A 17,754-nucleotide genomic window follows, 5' to 3' on the forward strand; every position below is an offset into this window, starting at 1 on the left:
AATGAGGAAAAAAAATTAACTTAAATTATTTTAGCAAATGGCTGCAATATAACAAAGAGTGAAAAATTTAAGGGGGTCTGAATACTTTCCGTACCCACTGTGTGTATGTATATGTATGTCAAACATTTTTAAATTATTATTGATAATCAAACACTGGTTTAGAGTAACAATATCAGCTTGGTTGATTTATTTATTTATTTTTTTTGTGTCCACTTTTAGCTGAGATGGACAGTCTGTCTGATCTTTCTCCACCCGGAACCAACCACCTCAGCTTCAGTCAGCAGCCCATCCCGGGCAGCACGGCCGAGCAGTCCCCATCCCCGGTGCCCCTGTCCCACAGCAGTCAGGCCCCCAGCCGCGCCCAGCTCCCCGGCCTGCACCCCGGCCTGGTGTCCACCCCCATCAGCCCCCAGCTGGTGAATCAGCAGATCGTCATGGCTCAGATCCTCAACCAGCAGTACGCCGTCAACCGTCTCCTGGCCCAGCAGTCCCTGAGCCAGCAGTACCTCAACCACCCGCCCGTCAGCCGCGCGCTCAACAAACCGCTGGACGCACAACTGTCCACCAACTCCGAGGTCTCACTGGAGATCTACCAGTGGGTCAGAGACGAGCTGAAGAGGGCAGGAATCTCCCAGGCTGTATTTGCCCGTGTGGCCTTCAACAGGACGCAGGTACATATATTTGGATTATAATATATGATATATTTGGAATAAAAGTGCCTTTTGAGATAAAATATAAACACATTACATGGGGCAAGATTATCACAAAATGATACATTTTTAGCAAAGTTGTCTGTCTAATCCTAGTTAGACAGATTTGTCTTCTCACATCGACTACAAAAACCTAGCACGCGGTCTACATAATAATTTGATTCTTTTTGTTTAGTAATTTTTTGTTTATTTATTTTAGTTAAAAATAGTCAAACAAAAAATCATGAACCGTTTTTTATGTTATTGAAAGAAGTCTCTTATGCAAAGCGTCATGATGATGATCGAAGATATCATCTTTTGGACACTCCGCTAATGCACTGCAACTAGCAGAGTAGAAGAAATCCAACCAAAACGGCAGATAAATGTTTTCAATACTGGAAAATAATGATTAAAAAAATATTCCAGTCTAGTTGGTTACATGGCAATATTTGTTTTTTCTGTCTTTTTTTTATTTTTTTTTATTGGAATATGGCAACAATAGAGGAATTTTCATCAATTTTAATCGATTTTAATCGATTAAATTTTCATCAATTTTAATCGATTTCATCAATTTTCATCAATTTTAATCGATTTACTTCAAAATAGAATTATTTTTATTTTTTATTTTTTTTATCTGCATTGCGCTTCAGCCTTTTGTACAATTATTTTCCGTTTGAGTTTGGATTTGTCAAATTAATTGAGTGTCACTGTACATTTTCCTCAAAATATTATTGCACAAATCAGGGTTAATATTGTTACCTAAAACTAAAACCCTAAAAAAAGTTAATTACTTGGAAAAAAAAAGCTATAAATAAGTATACAAATGTATTTTATTTCAGCTAGTTGCCAAGGCAGCATTTCTCATTTTCATTTGGTTTAAAGGGGTCATGAACTGCCTTTTTTTATTATTTTGTACTGTTCTCTGAGTTCTATTTATAATGTTATTAAAGGGGTCATATGATGCTGCTAAAAATAACATTATTTTGTGTATTTGATGTAATGAAATGTGTTTATGTGGTTTAAGGTTCAAAAAACACATAATTTTCCACATACTGTACATTATTGTTTCTCCTCTATGCCCCACCTTTCTAAAACGCGTCGATTTTTACAAAGCTCATCGGTCTGAAAAGCGAATACCTGATTGGCCGAATACCTCAAGCGTGTGACGGAAATGTTATGCCCTTGCCATATTGTGATTTCTCTTTCCTAATGTTGGGATCAGAAGGAAGGCGATGCAAAGACTCTGTTCTTCCACAACTTGGCACTGTACAGCGGTTGTTGTCTTCTGAGCACCTTTATCGTTTGATTTCAGTAGAGACCTGCGTTTGCCTCTCTCGTTATTTACACTGCATGCATGAATCAGTGGGCGGGGCTAAACAGGCAGTGATGTAGAATCGGTGGGTGGGACTAAACGGACAGTGGCGTAGAATCGGTGGGCGGGGCTAAACAGGCAGTGATGTAGAAGCAGGCGTTGATCTTCTCTTGCAGAGGCGGGGCTTAGCCAGACTATTACATCATAAAGTGGCACATTCCACAACCTGTCGTTTTGGCAGATTGGCTTCAATATAAGCTGATTTTTAGACTAACGAGAAAGTTTTGAGTTCTGAAACTTACAGGATGTTTCTATAGTACAATGACCTCTTATATGTCAAGGGAATTTTGATTTCTCAGTTCATGACCCCTTTAAGTTAAAATACAAAAATAACCAAGACTAAAGCTAAAAACTAAAATGTAATAAATGCTATACAGACATATATATATATATATATATAAAAAAAGAGAAACTAATTAAAAAATTGCCAAAAACATAAAACAATCTCTAAAAATTTAATTAAAATTTAAAGTGAAAACAGAAAATGTACAAAAAAAATCTACATCTCAATTTTCACAAATTATAATATTATATCAGTGATACTAAAATTACTCTGGTGAAAACTTAGTCTTGATGGTGATAAGATCTGTACCATATTGTGAAGTAAAATATCACAATACTTTGTCCCTGTATCAATTCATGAAAGCACTCAAACACCCTAACAAATGCTGGGAAAGTTGTCAGACAAACTCAGCATTGTGGGGATTTTTCACTAGTTGTTATTAGTATTAGTACTTGACAACTGTCTGCCATCATCAGGTGAGACAAAGAGAGACATACCTGGCCATGTGCCACCGGTGGGGGGTGGGTGCTGGCTCGGCCACGGACTGTCACCGCAGCACGCATGAGCGACTGTTGCTGGAGACAGTGGGAAGATAATGTCTCGTGATGTTCTGCATAAAACCCCCATTTGGCAGGAAGTGACTTTGATGTTGTGTTAGAGTGATGGGATAGGAATCTGTAGGAATCGGAGGCCGCGTCATGACCGGTGTGTTTGCACAAATTGGCCTTTAGTTGCTCTGGGAAGAATTTGCAACATGCATTGTTTTTTGGTTTCCACAGAGCCCTTAAATATTTATTGTACATCCTTCCCCACATGTGAATCATGGCTGCTTGTGGTGGCATGTCGTGGCGTATCAGAGTCAAAATGTTTATGTGGGCTTGGTGGCCCAATTTTAGGTTTTATTATGCAAAGTGCATTAACCTTGGTGGTGTTTGATAGTATTTGATCAAAAGTGTTACTGACCAATCCTAGCGTAGCAGCCTTTGGCTTCTACCAGATTTGCAGGCTATCTTTTGCTCTTTTCTAACATACATTTCTATTAAAGTAAAACAAAACAAAAAAAAAAGTTTGGGTTCAGTAACAAAGGCCGGATTTATTTGATCAAAGATACACTAAAATTTTGAAATATTTGAATATATTTTAAAATGTAATTTATTCCTGTGATCAAAGCTGAATTTTCAGCATCATCTTCAGTGTCACATGATCCTTCAGATTTCATTCTAATATGCTGCTCAGACATTTCTTATTATTGATGTTGAAAACAATTATGCTGCTTCATGTTTTTGTGGAAACAGTGATGCATTGTTGTAACTTATAAAAAAAAAATACTTTATTAAAGTCTTTATCGTCGTGTTTTGATAAATTTAATGCATCCTTGCTGAGTATTAATTTCTCTAAAATAATTTAAATTGTATTAACATCCTGTGTATTTGGATAGTAGTAAACAAAAATGATTATAAAACATGATGAATGTGTTGTAGAAACATTAGGAACAATCCTGTCCACTTGTAATCGGATTTTCCTTTTGACTTTAAGAAGCATTTCTGATTCTGATGTCTTTGTAGTTTTAATCGCATTACTGTATAATTTAACTTATTTGTAAAGAAAGGCTTTGTGATGTCATAATATCCATTACATTTTTAGCGCTGCATTAAATTACTTTAATGAAAAGCACTTTTAACAGAGATATCCAATTTATTCCTATGGGACAGCTGTAAATAAGGTGGGCGGAGCTTATTGACGGGTCAATTGCTTTGTCGCGTATGGAGTGGAGAGAAAGTTTTAATTGTTGCTCTTTGCTAAGAGGACGATGCGTTTATTTCTGTGTCTCTCCCAGGGTCTTCTGTCTGAGATTCTTAGAAAAGAGGAAGACCCCAAGACAGCGTCTCAGTCGCTCCTGGTCAACCTGCGAGCGATGCAGAACTTCCTGCAGTTACCGGAAGCGGAGCGCGACCGCATCTACCAGGACGAGAGGGAGCGCAGCTTGACTGCGGCCTCTGCTATGGGCCCTGCGCCCCTCATCAGCACCCCTCCCCCACGCCCTGTACAGGTAACATGCTCAAATCGCACTCCAATGGGCACTAAAAGATCAGTTCTCTTTTGTAGAGTAAAAGGTGTGCTGTAGGGTTGTAACCTTTGGTGCATGGCAAAAACAGTATTTATTTATTGTATTTTTGTCTTGTTTTCCAGTTAAAATATCTATGCATCCTTAAAACGAGATCATTTTATTTACCAAAGACAGAAAGAATATATCTTGAATTAGGTAAATTTTTCTTGCTTTTTTGGCAAAACATTTTTTTTCTTGTATTATGCATAAATCTAACAGATTTAAATAGGTTATGTGTTTTGTTTATTTATATTTTATAAAAACAAAAAACAATGTTTCTCGAGTTAGATTCGTTTTTCTTACTCTGTTGGCAAATGTTTATATTTTAAGCCTAACAGATTTAAATAAATTCTCTGTCTTGGTTATATTTTTATAAACACTAATACAAATATTAGTGTTACTATTAGTATCACTATAAATATTAGTATCACTAACATAAAATTACTACAACATTAACTCAAAACAGAAAATATAATCATAATTCAAAATCTGAAACAAGATGAATTTATTTGGATACATTTTACTTCTCAAAGACACTGTGAATATATCTGGAATTAGGTTAATTTTCCTTACTCTGTTGGCAAATGTTTTATGCATAAATCTAACAGACTTAAATAGGTTCTCTGTCTTATTTATATTTTGTTAATATTTTGCAAAGCAAAAATCTTTTTTTGTTTGTTTTTTGGAATAACATGCACTGATCATTCATTCACAGTAAGACCACAGACATGCATTAATATAGTAAATGGGGTCATGTTGAATTTAAATAGATTCTGTATTCTCACTTATGTAAATGCAGGTGGAATTGAACACTCAGACTCCGTTTCAGAACAAATATTTAGCACGCTCTCACTCACTCACATAATGAGTGATTAGCTAAGGTGTTTTTCATCAGTCATCGTCAGAGTATTTGCTTTGCGCAGACTGGAATGTAAAGCGTAAATTCCTGAGGACCCCCGCCAACTGCTGGAAAAATGACTTTATTTTAACATAAAAAAAATTCCACAGCAGCTTTACTCGCATGAACAGAGTGTAAGATTGTACTAGCAATAGAAGATGGGGAAAACCTGTTTGGTAAAGGCCATTATTTTTGCAGTTCTGTTTGGTGTGTCCAGAAATGATGCACTGCGGCTTTAAATGACAGTGTATTATAGTAATGTGTTGGTCAGGAGCTCACACATGACAGTTTATACTAACACAACCACAAGCACACCATTACAAGCCCACAACTAGAACTCTGTATTTACAAATCTTGACTGACATGCAGTTAAGTACAGATGCAATAATACAGACTAAACAAAGCATTTCCCAATGCCTTAAAGCAAGACACTATACTGGCAAAACCTTTTTTTTTTTTTTTTTTTTCAGGCACTTGTCAATTTTGAGATTTTAGTCTATTTTGCTTATGTAATGTGATGACTTTTTGCCTAGTGAAAATAAAACATCAAAAATGTTTATACATTTAATCTATTTGCGGCTATGCATTTTAATTGCAATACATGGCTGTTTTCTCAAACTGAGCCAGAAATGTCCACTTCAGTAGCACTTAATCTATCTAACAAACTTTACAATTGCATTCTTATTTATGTTTCTAGGCATAAAATGTACACGCATAACATTTTATGCCTATGGTGAAAATGTTTTTTTTTTCCTGGCTATTGGCAATATTTTCTGATTTATGAAGTGATAAACTGAAATATCCAAAATCCCCTTTGTATAAATCTTTAATGTCACCTGTAATGTCAACAAATTAAAACTTTATCCAGTGTGATATGGCTTTATCCAGTGTACAGATTTCTGTTCTGGAGTTGTATGCAAATGGATGCATATCTAATTATATAATGCCTCTTTTGCATATTTAAAAGTAACATTTCAGAAAACTTGTAATACAAGTTTGATTTGTCCTGTGTTTGATTTATTAATAGTGGTGTTAACAGCTGGAAACATTACATTTATGCATTGTAAATGTTATGCATTTAGCAGACGCTTTTATTCAAATATTAAATGCACCACCTCTATTTGTTAAATTCTGTACTGTTATTGGCGATTACCAATGCAAAAGTGTCAGTACATCAATGCATCTGTACTTTTGGAAACGTTTAATGCAGGAAAGATATCAGGAAGTGTTTTTCACTCGCAGCCATTCTAGATCTCCGAACTCTTCAAGCAGGGCCTGAAAGGTATGCAGAGTCTCCTTCAAACGCAGTTGAGTGTGTCTTAGTGGATCGGACACAAAGCCTTCCTGTGTGTGATGGACTGAGGAGGCTCTTTTATACAGGAGAAAAACTCCCTCACACACAGAATGTGTAAAGACCGAAATGTCATCAGTGTTCACTCAAGTGTGCAAGCATTTGTGTGTGCGCTTGCGTGCATCATGTCCTAGTGTGTGTGTGCAAACCAGATGCTGCTTTCCTGTTCAGATTCCATTATCAGATGCTTCTGTAACCTGATTATTCAGCAACTGCGCCTAATTCGTCAGTCTCGTACAACGCTGGGCAAAAGTCTCCATTATCTGATGATATTTGTTCAAATTGGTGACCTTTTGAATCGAAGAGCATATCGATGCACTGCTTGACACACATAATGGCTGTGTTCCAAAACCTAGTGCTTCCTTGGTGCATAGGCAGCATCCTAACTGAAATGGAGCCTCAGATTTGGAACGTTCTACATAGGCAGCAAAAAGCATAAGCATCTAATAAGCATAAAAATGTTTAGCACGCACAAATATTGGGTTATTTAAACATTCTAAATTGTATTTTTATTTATTTTATTATGATATAATGTTATTATTTTGTTAGTGTTTTTCAGTATTTTATTTATTTTAACATTCTTAATTTTATTTTAATTTAATATAATAATTTTATTAGTACTTTTCAGCATTTAATAAATTATATATTATAAATATTAGATAAAATATAATATATAATTTTACATTTTTTATCTAAATATATTATTATTAAAAATACTTTTTGAACTTGATGCCTTTTATATGCATGTTTAGGTTAACTTTGTTGACTGTGTTTGAACATGCCTTCAGTCAGATAACATTTTGTCCATCATTGGCTCTTTTGCATAAAATGTTTGATAAAGCAGGTCCAGGTAGAGGGAAGTCTTCTGATGCATGGCAGCTTGATGCTGACAGATATGAGTGAGATGTTCGCAGGATAGTTTCTGCTGTAAATCAGCAGGGTGGCACGTCTTGCAGCACTGCAAGGCTTTTATGGCGGTCATAAAAACGGATGTGAAGGTATGTTTCCCACATACGTTAATGGATCGTCAGACAGTGTGCAAGTTTGTGAACGCTCATCCCTTTATAATCAGATATGGTCACAAAATAAGTCGGCCTAGACACTGATGCTTCACATGTAAATGACTGCTGTAGGTGCCGCTGCGCTGACAGCCTCTTCAGCGGTTCTGCTGTGGCAGTTTGTAGACCCTTCATGTTAAAAAAAAAGTTATAGCCATGTTTGCAAGTCGTTTTGCTGCAGAAATCACTGCTGTGTGATAGAAATCTGATCATGTGTTACTAGAGTATTCTGATCAGTCCAATTAAGTGTTATTTGAACCTATTGTTTTAAATATTTGTTTGATTTGTGTGTGCGCTTGCGTGCATCATGTCCTAGTGTGTGTGTGCAAACCAGATGCTGCTTTCCTGTTCAGATTCCATTATCAGATGGTTCTGTAACCTGATTATTCAGCAACTGCGCCTAATTCGTCAGTCTCGTACAACGCTGGGCAAAAGTCTCCATTATCTGATGATATTTGTTCAAATTGGTGACCTTTTGAATCGAAGAGCATATCGATGCACTGCTTGACACACATAATGGCTGTGTTCCAAAACCTAGTGCTTCCTTGGTGCATAGGCAGCATCCTAACTGAAATGGAGCCTCAGATTTGGAACGTTCTACATAGGCAGCAAAAAGCATAAGCATCTAATAAGCATAAAAATGTTTAGCACGCACAAATATTGGGTTATTTAAACATTCTAAATTGTATTTTTATTTATTTTATTATGATATAATGTTATTATTTTGTTAGTGTTTTTCAGTATTTTATTTATTTTAACATTGTACATTTTATTTTAATTTTTCAATTTAATATAATTAATGTTATTTTATTAGTACTTTTCAGTATTTTATTTATTTTAACATTCTTAATTTTATTTTAATTTAATATAATAATTTTATTAGTACTTTTCAGCATTTAATAAATTATATATTATAAATATTAGATAAAATATAATATATAATTTTACATTTTTTATCTAAATATATTATTATTAAAAATACTTTTTGAACTTGATGCCTTTTATATGCATGTTTAGGTTAACTTTGTTGACTGTGTTTGAACATGCCTTCAGTCAGATAACATTTTGTCCATCATTGGCTCTTTTGCATAAAATGTTTGATAAAGCAGGTCCAGGTAGAGGGAAGTCTTCTGATGCATGGCAGCTTGATGCTGACAGATATGAGTGAGATGTTCGCAGGATAGTTTCTGCTGTAAATCAGCAGGGTGGCACGTCTTGCAGCACTGCAAGGCTTTTATGGCGGTCATAAAAACGGATGTGAAGGTATGTTTCCCACATACGTTAATGGATCGTCAGACAGTGTGCAAGTTTGTGAACGCTCATCCCTTTATAATCAGATATGGTCACAAAATAAGTCGGCCTAGACACTGATGCTTCACATGTAAATGACTGCTGTAGGTGCCGCTGCGCTGACAGCCTCTTCAGCGGTTCTGCTGTGGCAGTTTGTAGACCCTTCATGTTAAAAAAAAAGTTATAGCCATGTTTGCAAGTCGTTTTGCTGCAGAAATCACTGCTGTGTGATAGAAATCTGATCATGTGTTACTAGAGTATTCTGATCAGTCCAATTAAGTGTTATTTGAACCTATTGTTTTAAATATTTGTTTGTGTGTGTGTGTGTTCACAGCCCAGAAGAGAGGAGTGTAACAGTGTGAGACCAGAAGACTGGAATCCCAGAATTCCAGTGGGCATCTCTCCTGTGAGTGCACATATGGTACACTGTTTATGCAAAAAGTGATGCAAGATTTTGTCCTTGATTATAAACCTATGTACATGTATATTATTACATAGGTTACATAATATGGTTCATATTACTTAATATGGGTCAACATAGGTTGCTAAAATAATAATTAAATAAATGGTAATGTATAATAATAATTATTATTATGTAACATATTTTTAGATATTAAAAATAATAATTATTATTAACAATTGTTGTGGTTTTATTATTTCATATATATGTTGTTCAAAAGTTTTTGAAAGAAGTCTCTTCTGCTCACCAAGGCTGCATTTTATTTGATAAAAATAAATATGAAAAATTACTGTTTTCTATTTTAATATATTTTCAGATTTAATTTATTCCTGTGATGCAAAGCTGAGTTTTCAGCATCATTACTCCAGACTTCAGTGTCACATGATCCTTCAGAAATCATTCTAATATGCTTATTTGCTGCTCAAAAATCATTTGTTATAATTATCATTTATTATTAAACATGTATTATTAGCTTTTTTAACTAAATAAATGTCTTTACTGTCACTTTTGATAATTTTAATGCATCCTTGCTGAAAAAAACAACAACAATTATTTAATAAATAAATAAAAAATCTTACTGATCCTAAGCTTTTGAACAATTGTGTATGAAATGATGCGTGTGTGTGTGTGTATATGTGTGTATATATATATATATATATATATATAATTATTATTGTTAACCTTCTTGTTTGAAAGTGCATTAAAAAGGTAAAAGTCTATCCATCTACCTAACTTGTTGCATGATTTGTCCTCTGCTCAGGTGAAGCCCAGCCCTCTGACCTCGGAGTGGAACGGGAAATCTGAGAACTGTGTGTTAAACATCAACTCCTCCATCTACGACGAGATCCAGCAGGAGATGAAGAGGGCCAAAGTGTCCCAGGCCATGTTCGCCAAGGTCGCCGCCTCGAAGAGCCAGGTACGGCCCGCTCCGCTCCAACTTCGACTTTCACCAGCCTATCATGCTTGAACCGCTCGTCCGGTTGACATAACATTGTCAAACATTTTTGTGTATAGCCGACAGAAAGCTCAGATAGCGAGATAAAAGCGTAAAAGGAGTGCTTTGTTAAGCCTCGCAGGTAGCGCAGCGCCATAATGACTTGCGCTGCTTTATTGTGGGCTTGCGGACAGCAGCCAGTGTTGCAACATAAAACAAATGTGTTTATATAATTCAGCTGTGCAACGATCACACTGTTATCTTACAAAACGAACAGCCTTCTGCTGAATACAGGCCTCTGTGAGAAACATTACCGTCTGTTTTAGCCTATTAAAACTAATTAAAGAAACGCAAGGCGAGCCCCATTATTAAAGGTTTCACACATCTATGTGCACACTTAAAGATTTTCACAATTACATCTGATGGGGGGGAAACGTGAACGAAAGCCCTAAATTATCTAGAAATATCAGCAGGTTTTTGCTGATTGCACTGATTACGGTGCCAGATACTTTTGTTTCACCAAATTACAGTTTGATGCACAAACCACTGTTTTTGTCGAAGGGAGTTCAAAGCCGAGAAGGGTGGAGGAGAGAAAAGACAAACCAGGGCATTTATTCACGTAAGATTCTCGTCTAAACTGACGGTTTGAGAGAAAAGAGCCCCCTCTCTGCCTGAGCCTGTGTGCTCCATTCATGGCTGGTGTGAATGTGAATTGAGCAGCAGATAAGAACTGTGCTAATTACGCAGCTGAAAAAGGGGCCTGGGAGAGCACTTATCTCCGGCTCCATCTCGTAATGTGTGCTCCCCGGGCAGCTGGTACCCCCTCCTTCCCGTTCCCAGCCCCCTCTGCGGGGCCCACGGGGCCCGCCAGCTGAATGTCCGGCCGGTGCCGAGCGCCTGGCGGTGCTGGTGCAGATGCAGAGCAATCGTATTTACAAAACGGGCTCTACGATGTCGTAATTAGCGGTGGGGAAGCTCTTTTCCAATTGAGGCGTGACGATTGAAGAATCATAGAGGGAAGCCAATTGGTATCAGCCATAATTACTGTACGTTTTCATTGTGATCGGTCAGTTTGGTGGCATTTTGAGTGCTTTTAATGAAGAATAGTGATCAGTCTTGGCTGAAAATTCTCATTTCGTCATTTGAGGCAACAGGCCAAAGCTAAATTTCTTATCATCAATGATGAAAACAGTTGTGCTGCTTAAATATTTTTGTGGAAACGGTGATACATTTTTCTTTCATAATTCTTTGATGAATAGAAAGTTCAAAAGAACAGCATTTATTTGAAATAGAAAACTTTTGTAGCATTATCTTTACTGTCTTTACTGTCGCTTTTGATCAATTTAATGCGTCCTTGCGGAATAAAAGTATTAATTTCTTTTAAAAAGTTGCACTGACCCCAAACTTTAGAATGATAGTGTATGAAATAATAAATTATTTTTGTGTAGTAGTAATAATACATTATTTTTATATAGTTATTACAGGCCAAAACTACATACAAATTATATTCTTAGAACTGTTATCTTTTTAGAATGTAAAATAGCAAAGTAAATAAATGAAATAAAATTATGAAATGCATTCTGACTCGAGTCCAATTTATGATTTCTGAACCAAGTAGGATGTCAAACTTGGTAACAATTCACAATAAGTTCCCATTAGTTAGTGTTAATGCATTAACTAAAACTCAAAAGCCTTTACTACAACCTGCTAAAATGCTAAAGTTTGGCTTAATTTGAAGAAATTATGACGGAAATATATTGTACAGTAGAATGTATTTCAATACAGTTATTAAAACAATATCCCAATTTTTTTGTCCATATTTTAATCATAATTTCATTTGATTGCATTTTAAAAGATCAATTCAATTGTTAAAGTTGTATGTATTTGTATGATTGCCACTGTTTTTCATGAATGCATTTGTATGAAACCATAAAACACAGAATTCAGAAAAATTAAAATGGAAAAACAGAATTGGGGGCGAGGGGATTAAACCGATAATTTTTATTTATTGATTATAACTTCATTGACTTATATTTTAAAAGACCAATTAAATTGTTAAAGTTTTACGCATTCAAATGATCACCACTCCTTTGGTTATAAATTTGTATTAAATCATAAAACAGAATTCAGAAAAAAATTAAAACTGAAAACAGAATTTGGGGAAAAATAAAACGCATTTCATAATTTCATTTGATTTACATTTTAAAAATATCAGTTAAATAGTTCATTTTATGCACTCATATGATTACCACAGTTTTAATAATACAAAAAAAATCTTAAAACACCGAATTCAGAGAAATTGAAACCGAAAACTGATTTTGAGGAAAAATAAAATGCATTTCATAATTTCATTTGGTTGATCATTATTGCATTTGATTTACATTTTAAAAGTCAAAAAAAGAAAAAGAAGAGCGGAAAAAAAAATAAAAAGAAACTGACTTCAGGGGGAAAAAAAATAAAGCCAGCCTTTAGATTTTATAGGGCCCTCATGTTAGCTTAGATCAGTTAAATAATATTAACATACAGCTTTTGATTTTAAGATTAATAAATGCTTTCAAATTGTTTTTCACGCATTTCATAATTTCATTTGGTTGATCATTATTGCATTTGATTTACATTTTAAAAGTCAAAAAAATAAAAAGAAGAGCGGAAAAAATAAATAAAAAGAAACTGACTTCAGGGGGAAAAAAAATAAAGCCAGCCTTTAGATTTTATAGGGCCCTCATGTTAGCTTAGATCAGTTAAATAATATTAACATACAGCTTTTGATTTTAAGATTAATAAATGCTTTCAAATTGTTTTTCATAATTAGTTTAAATATAGTTAACAAATGTTAGCAAATGAACCCTTATTGTAAAGTGTAGCCACAAACTGTGCATGTTTGTGTCTGTCCCTCTCACCCCCTGCCTGGCTGAAGGACCTCAGGGTCTTGGATGGCGTGTGGTGGGAGGTGTTTTGCCATATGGTTATCTTCCGTGTGACAGATTAATTGGCGCGTCCATCAGTGCAGGAATCCTTGTCCGTAGCGGAGGTAGACTGCAGCAGCATTGGCCGCAGCACACGCTAGAGATCTGGCACAGGCCGTGGGTTTGGCTTCCGCAGCCACGGGGCTCCAGACTCGGCCCAGCTCTGCCCTCGACGAGAGCCATGGAGATGGGAGGTGTTGAGGGGGAGGCGCAGCGCTCATCCCCTGGGCTTTCAAAGCTGTAAACAGTAGTTTGAGGGGGTTAAAGAGAGCCATCGCATGTGTGTGTGAGCGTGTGTACCTGCTTACTCATGTGGCCGCATGTACGGCTGTGGTGTAAAGTGGTATGTGTGCTGTTTATTGGGGGATGGGCACTGGATCGGAGCCATGCCGTCCCCCTCTCTGGGCACACATCCATACAGGACGTGAGTGCCAGGCTTTATCTATTTGGTGGCACTTTCATATTCCGAGTAGCATTTCAATTAATTTCTTCTCCTGCACCACAGATAAAACACTATTTTTGCAGCTTGTAAACTGAAAAAGAAACCTATAAATTGTTTATTTGTACACTCTCATGATGTCTATTGCAGAGTTTGCGAAAATTGTGATGTTTTGTAGGTGAAACGAAAGCTGTTGAGGTTGTAGTAGTGAATTTCTTCCCTTCCCTCCTTCGGTGCAGGATATTTTCGCCTGTCCAATTGTGGTTTTTATTTGAAGCATCATTCATATGGCACAATTCATGAACCTAAGTTTAAGGTCAACATGAAGTGCTGTTCGCAACCAATTTTTTCGAATGCATTTTTGATGAGTTAAGATGCGGTACAATATATATAAAAAAAATTTTTTTTGAAAGAAGGCTGCATTTATTTGCCCAAAAATACAGTAAAAACAGTAATATTGTGAAAGATTATTACAATTCAAAAGATGTTTTCTATTAAAATGTTTTCTAGAATGTAATCTATTCCTGTGATGTAAAGCTGAATTTTCAGCATCATTACTCCAGTCTTCAGTGTCACATGATCCTTCAGAAATCATTCTAATATGCTGATTTGCAGATCAAGAAACATATGTGCATGTTTATATACATGTTTCATATACATCTGTTTGTGTGTGTGTGTGTGTGTGTGTGTATATGTGTATATATATGTGTATATATATGTATATGTATATATATATATAACTAACATAAGTGACTGTACTGTCACTTTTTATCAATTTGTGTCATTGCTGAATAAAACTAATAATAATTTCCAAAAATATATTAAAATAATTAGATATAATAATTATAAAAAATTTAATCATATATTTAATTGTGATCATTTCAGAATAGAGCCAGGGATATGGAGGGAGAAGTAAAAAAAAAAAGAAAAATGATGAAATGGAAAACATTTATAGTTTTGGAATTTAAGTTTATATATGTGTGTGTGTATGTATATATGCGTGTGTGTATATATACACAGATATTTAAAAAATAATTTGGAATAACATGATGCACTGATGAATCATTCACAATAAGACTAGGAACATGTAATATTACGTAAATAGGATCAGTTTTGATTTCATGTTGAGTAGATTTAGAGGTTTGTTAAAGTCCCTAATTTTGAATATGAGCAATAGTGAAAGTGACGTATGACTGAGCAAACACCACTAATACAGACATGACCGTGCTGAAGTGGCATTCGCAGAGCTCTGCTGGGGCTGGTAGAATAGAGAGAAGAAGGGCATTATGGGAGTTGTGCTGACTCCCTCTGATGGTGAATACAATCACGACCCCTGTTGTCAGATGACAAGCCCTTTAGAACCCAGAGCCATTCCCTTAGAGTGACCTGTCACGCTGTCTCTCTCTCTCTCTCTGTCTATGTCTCTCGCTCACTCCTGGAAGAGGCTGTGGTAATTAGCAGGGCTCTAATGAGACAGAATGTCAGTGATCTGCCGCAGTACAGGGGAGCAGGCGATAGGCCGGTGTGTGTATGAAGGGGGGTAGAGGAGGCTGTGCCATCTGTCGCTGAGCGCCTGGCTCGCTGCTCTCTAGGGGGGAACAGTGGGTCGGCATAAGTGACTGAGAGAGAGATATATAAAAAATGTGCAGGATAGACGGTGTATATCAGTACACAATTGCATTTGTAATTTCAACTGATGGTCGACCGATATATCATCTATTTGCAGATAATGAGTTATTTTGAGGCTGTTTCGTTGGTTGATTTAACAGTTTTGGTATGGCCCAATTGTTTCACAGCCTTGCCAACATAATAAACCCAGCATTTATTATTCATTCGAATTATAACAATTCCTTTTTTTTTTCCTTTTTTTTTTTCAAATATTATTGAAAGTTTTTAGGTAATTGTTTATGCATTTTTTTTCTAGCAATTTTAAAATGTTTTATTTATCTGTATTAATTTTCTTCTATTTCCCAGTTTCGAATTAAATATTTATAAAATATCAGCATTATATACTGTAGATACTGTATTGATACCGGCTATCAAATATACTTGACCACTACAAAAATGATGCAATTTTGGTCAGTTAGCATTAACGATTAATTTATTGAATTTAAATAAGCATTTATGTAATTTTTGCAGGAAAATAAAAATTCTCCACCATTTAATTGTATTTTGCATAAAAAGTTGAGGTGTGTGTGTGTGTGTGTATAGGCATATATATATATATATATATATATATATATATATATACATACACACACACACATATAGGAAGCTACATTCATACAAACATTTACACTAATATTAAGCCAATATATATCGACCTGGCCTATCAATCGGCCCAAAGATCTTGATCCACACTGGCTAATAACCATGGCCACTTGGCCTGATTCATTTATTAACATTTTCTGTTTCCAGATTTTTTTTTTATTGAATTTTCAGTTAAATATAGTGTAAAACAAGTGGTTATTTAATTTGTATTGTTTCTGTCATCAACTAACCTGCAGTCCGAAAAACCGCTTCAGTTTTTCTCTTCCAGGAAAACAGACCAACAATATTGATGACATCACCTTGCACTCAGGGGTGTCGTGCAGATTGTCGTCTAATAAAACTGAGACTGAAACCTTCCCTCCCCCTGATAACACCTGCCTCTGTAGGCTGTGATGTAAACTGCAGTCTATTGGCTGTTCATTCCATCAGCTGTGTTTGAGCTGTTCCTGTGGGCGGGGCATTTGAGGAGCAGGTGTGGCCTAAATCACATTTATTTGACCTATATTTCCAGGGCAGGTCTAGACTCATCGTCTGCCGCTGCACTTTTGCATTTGCTTTCATTAAGGCACAAGAACCCAAAGCCGAATGCAAATCAAATTACGCTCCTACTGTATATGGAAGTTCGGTCCTCCCTCTTCCTGTTCTGATGGACCCTATCATTTTACAGAGAATATATTTTTCATTATCGTGCTTCATTTTGAAGAGTTGTTTGTTTACAGTTATGAATTCACTGCTTCCCAGGGGCGTGTGCGAGGCAGATGGGAGCGGCGGGCCTGTGAGAGTGGAAATAGGGCCATGACTGTTTATTAATTGATTTATTTATTTATCTGGCTGCCTGGTTATTAGGTTGCCTTGGAAACAGCTGCAGTTCCCCTGTATTATTAAAGACACAATATTCGTGAACCAGAGACCCAGATGTCTGGGAAATTAATTCCGCGTATGATTTATCACAGCGCTCGCCTCCAAACGAACCTTTTTCCTTGTCGTTTAACTCGTTCGTTGACCATCTTCTGGTTCTCCGGCTTGTTCTCCATCTGTTTTCTCTCGGCATCCAAATACATTTTGGGGTCAAAGTGTATTATAACTTCTAGAAAGCTCACAAGGAACATATTAATGGCGCCATACATGCTGTTAAGCAGGTTTTCTGCACATACTGTAACAACCCTTTTGTCTCTGGTTACAGATCTCTAGATAGATGGATAGACAAACAGACAGGCATTATTGATCCCCAAGGGGAATTTTTCATAAAAACGGCGCTATACATTTGCATGTTGCAATCAAACAAGACAAGACCGAACACGTCGCTCTTTAGCATCACATACATGGTGAGAAATATGAACGTGCTGAATGCTCTGAATAAATTCTTACTTCAGTAAGTTTACGCTACTCTTCTTCTACAGTTAGTTTTGGTCAAATACGGTCATGGCAACAGTTTGAGGACAATCTCCGCTGTTTATTGCTTAAAGGAAACGCTCTCTATCGCCCCCTTGAGTTCGGAGGTTTGTTAGTGTTTTCGATGCATTCCCATCTTAAATATGCTTGTAGCCCGAGGATGAAGGCAGTAGGAGTGTTTGCTTGACCACATCTGCATTTTTTTTTGTGAGAAATGTGAGCATAAATTTGGCTTGAAGAACAT

General features: G+C 36.1%; 1 protein-coding gene across 1 annotated transcript in view; it reads left to right on the forward strand.

Moving 5' to 3' along the window:
• The window catches only part of satb1b (SATB homeobox 1b), a 47,759-nt gene that overhangs the window by 21,122 nt on the left and 8,883 nt on the right, over nucleotides 1–17,754 (forward strand). Inside the window, exons 6-9 of the mRNA XM_016281564.1 lie at nucleotides 220–671; nucleotides 4,182–4,394; nucleotides 9,383–9,454; nucleotides 10,269–10,424. Coding sequence (XP_016137050.1) covers nucleotides 220–671; nucleotides 4,182–4,394; nucleotides 9,383–9,454; nucleotides 10,269–10,424 — 893 coding nt within the window. The remainder of the gene's footprint in view (nucleotides 1–219; nucleotides 672–4,181; nucleotides 4,395–9,382; nucleotides 9,455–10,268; nucleotides 10,425–17,754) is intronic.

Source organism: Sinocyclocheilus grahami, unplaced genomic scaffold (genome assembly GCF_001515645.1).
Source record: "Sinocyclocheilus grahami isolate Dianchi unplaced genomic scaffold, SAMN03320097.WGS_v1.1 scaffold150.1, whole genome shotgun sequence".
NCBI lineage: Eukaryota > Metazoa > Chordata > Actinopteri > Cypriniformes > Cyprinidae > Sinocyclocheilus > Sinocyclocheilus grahami.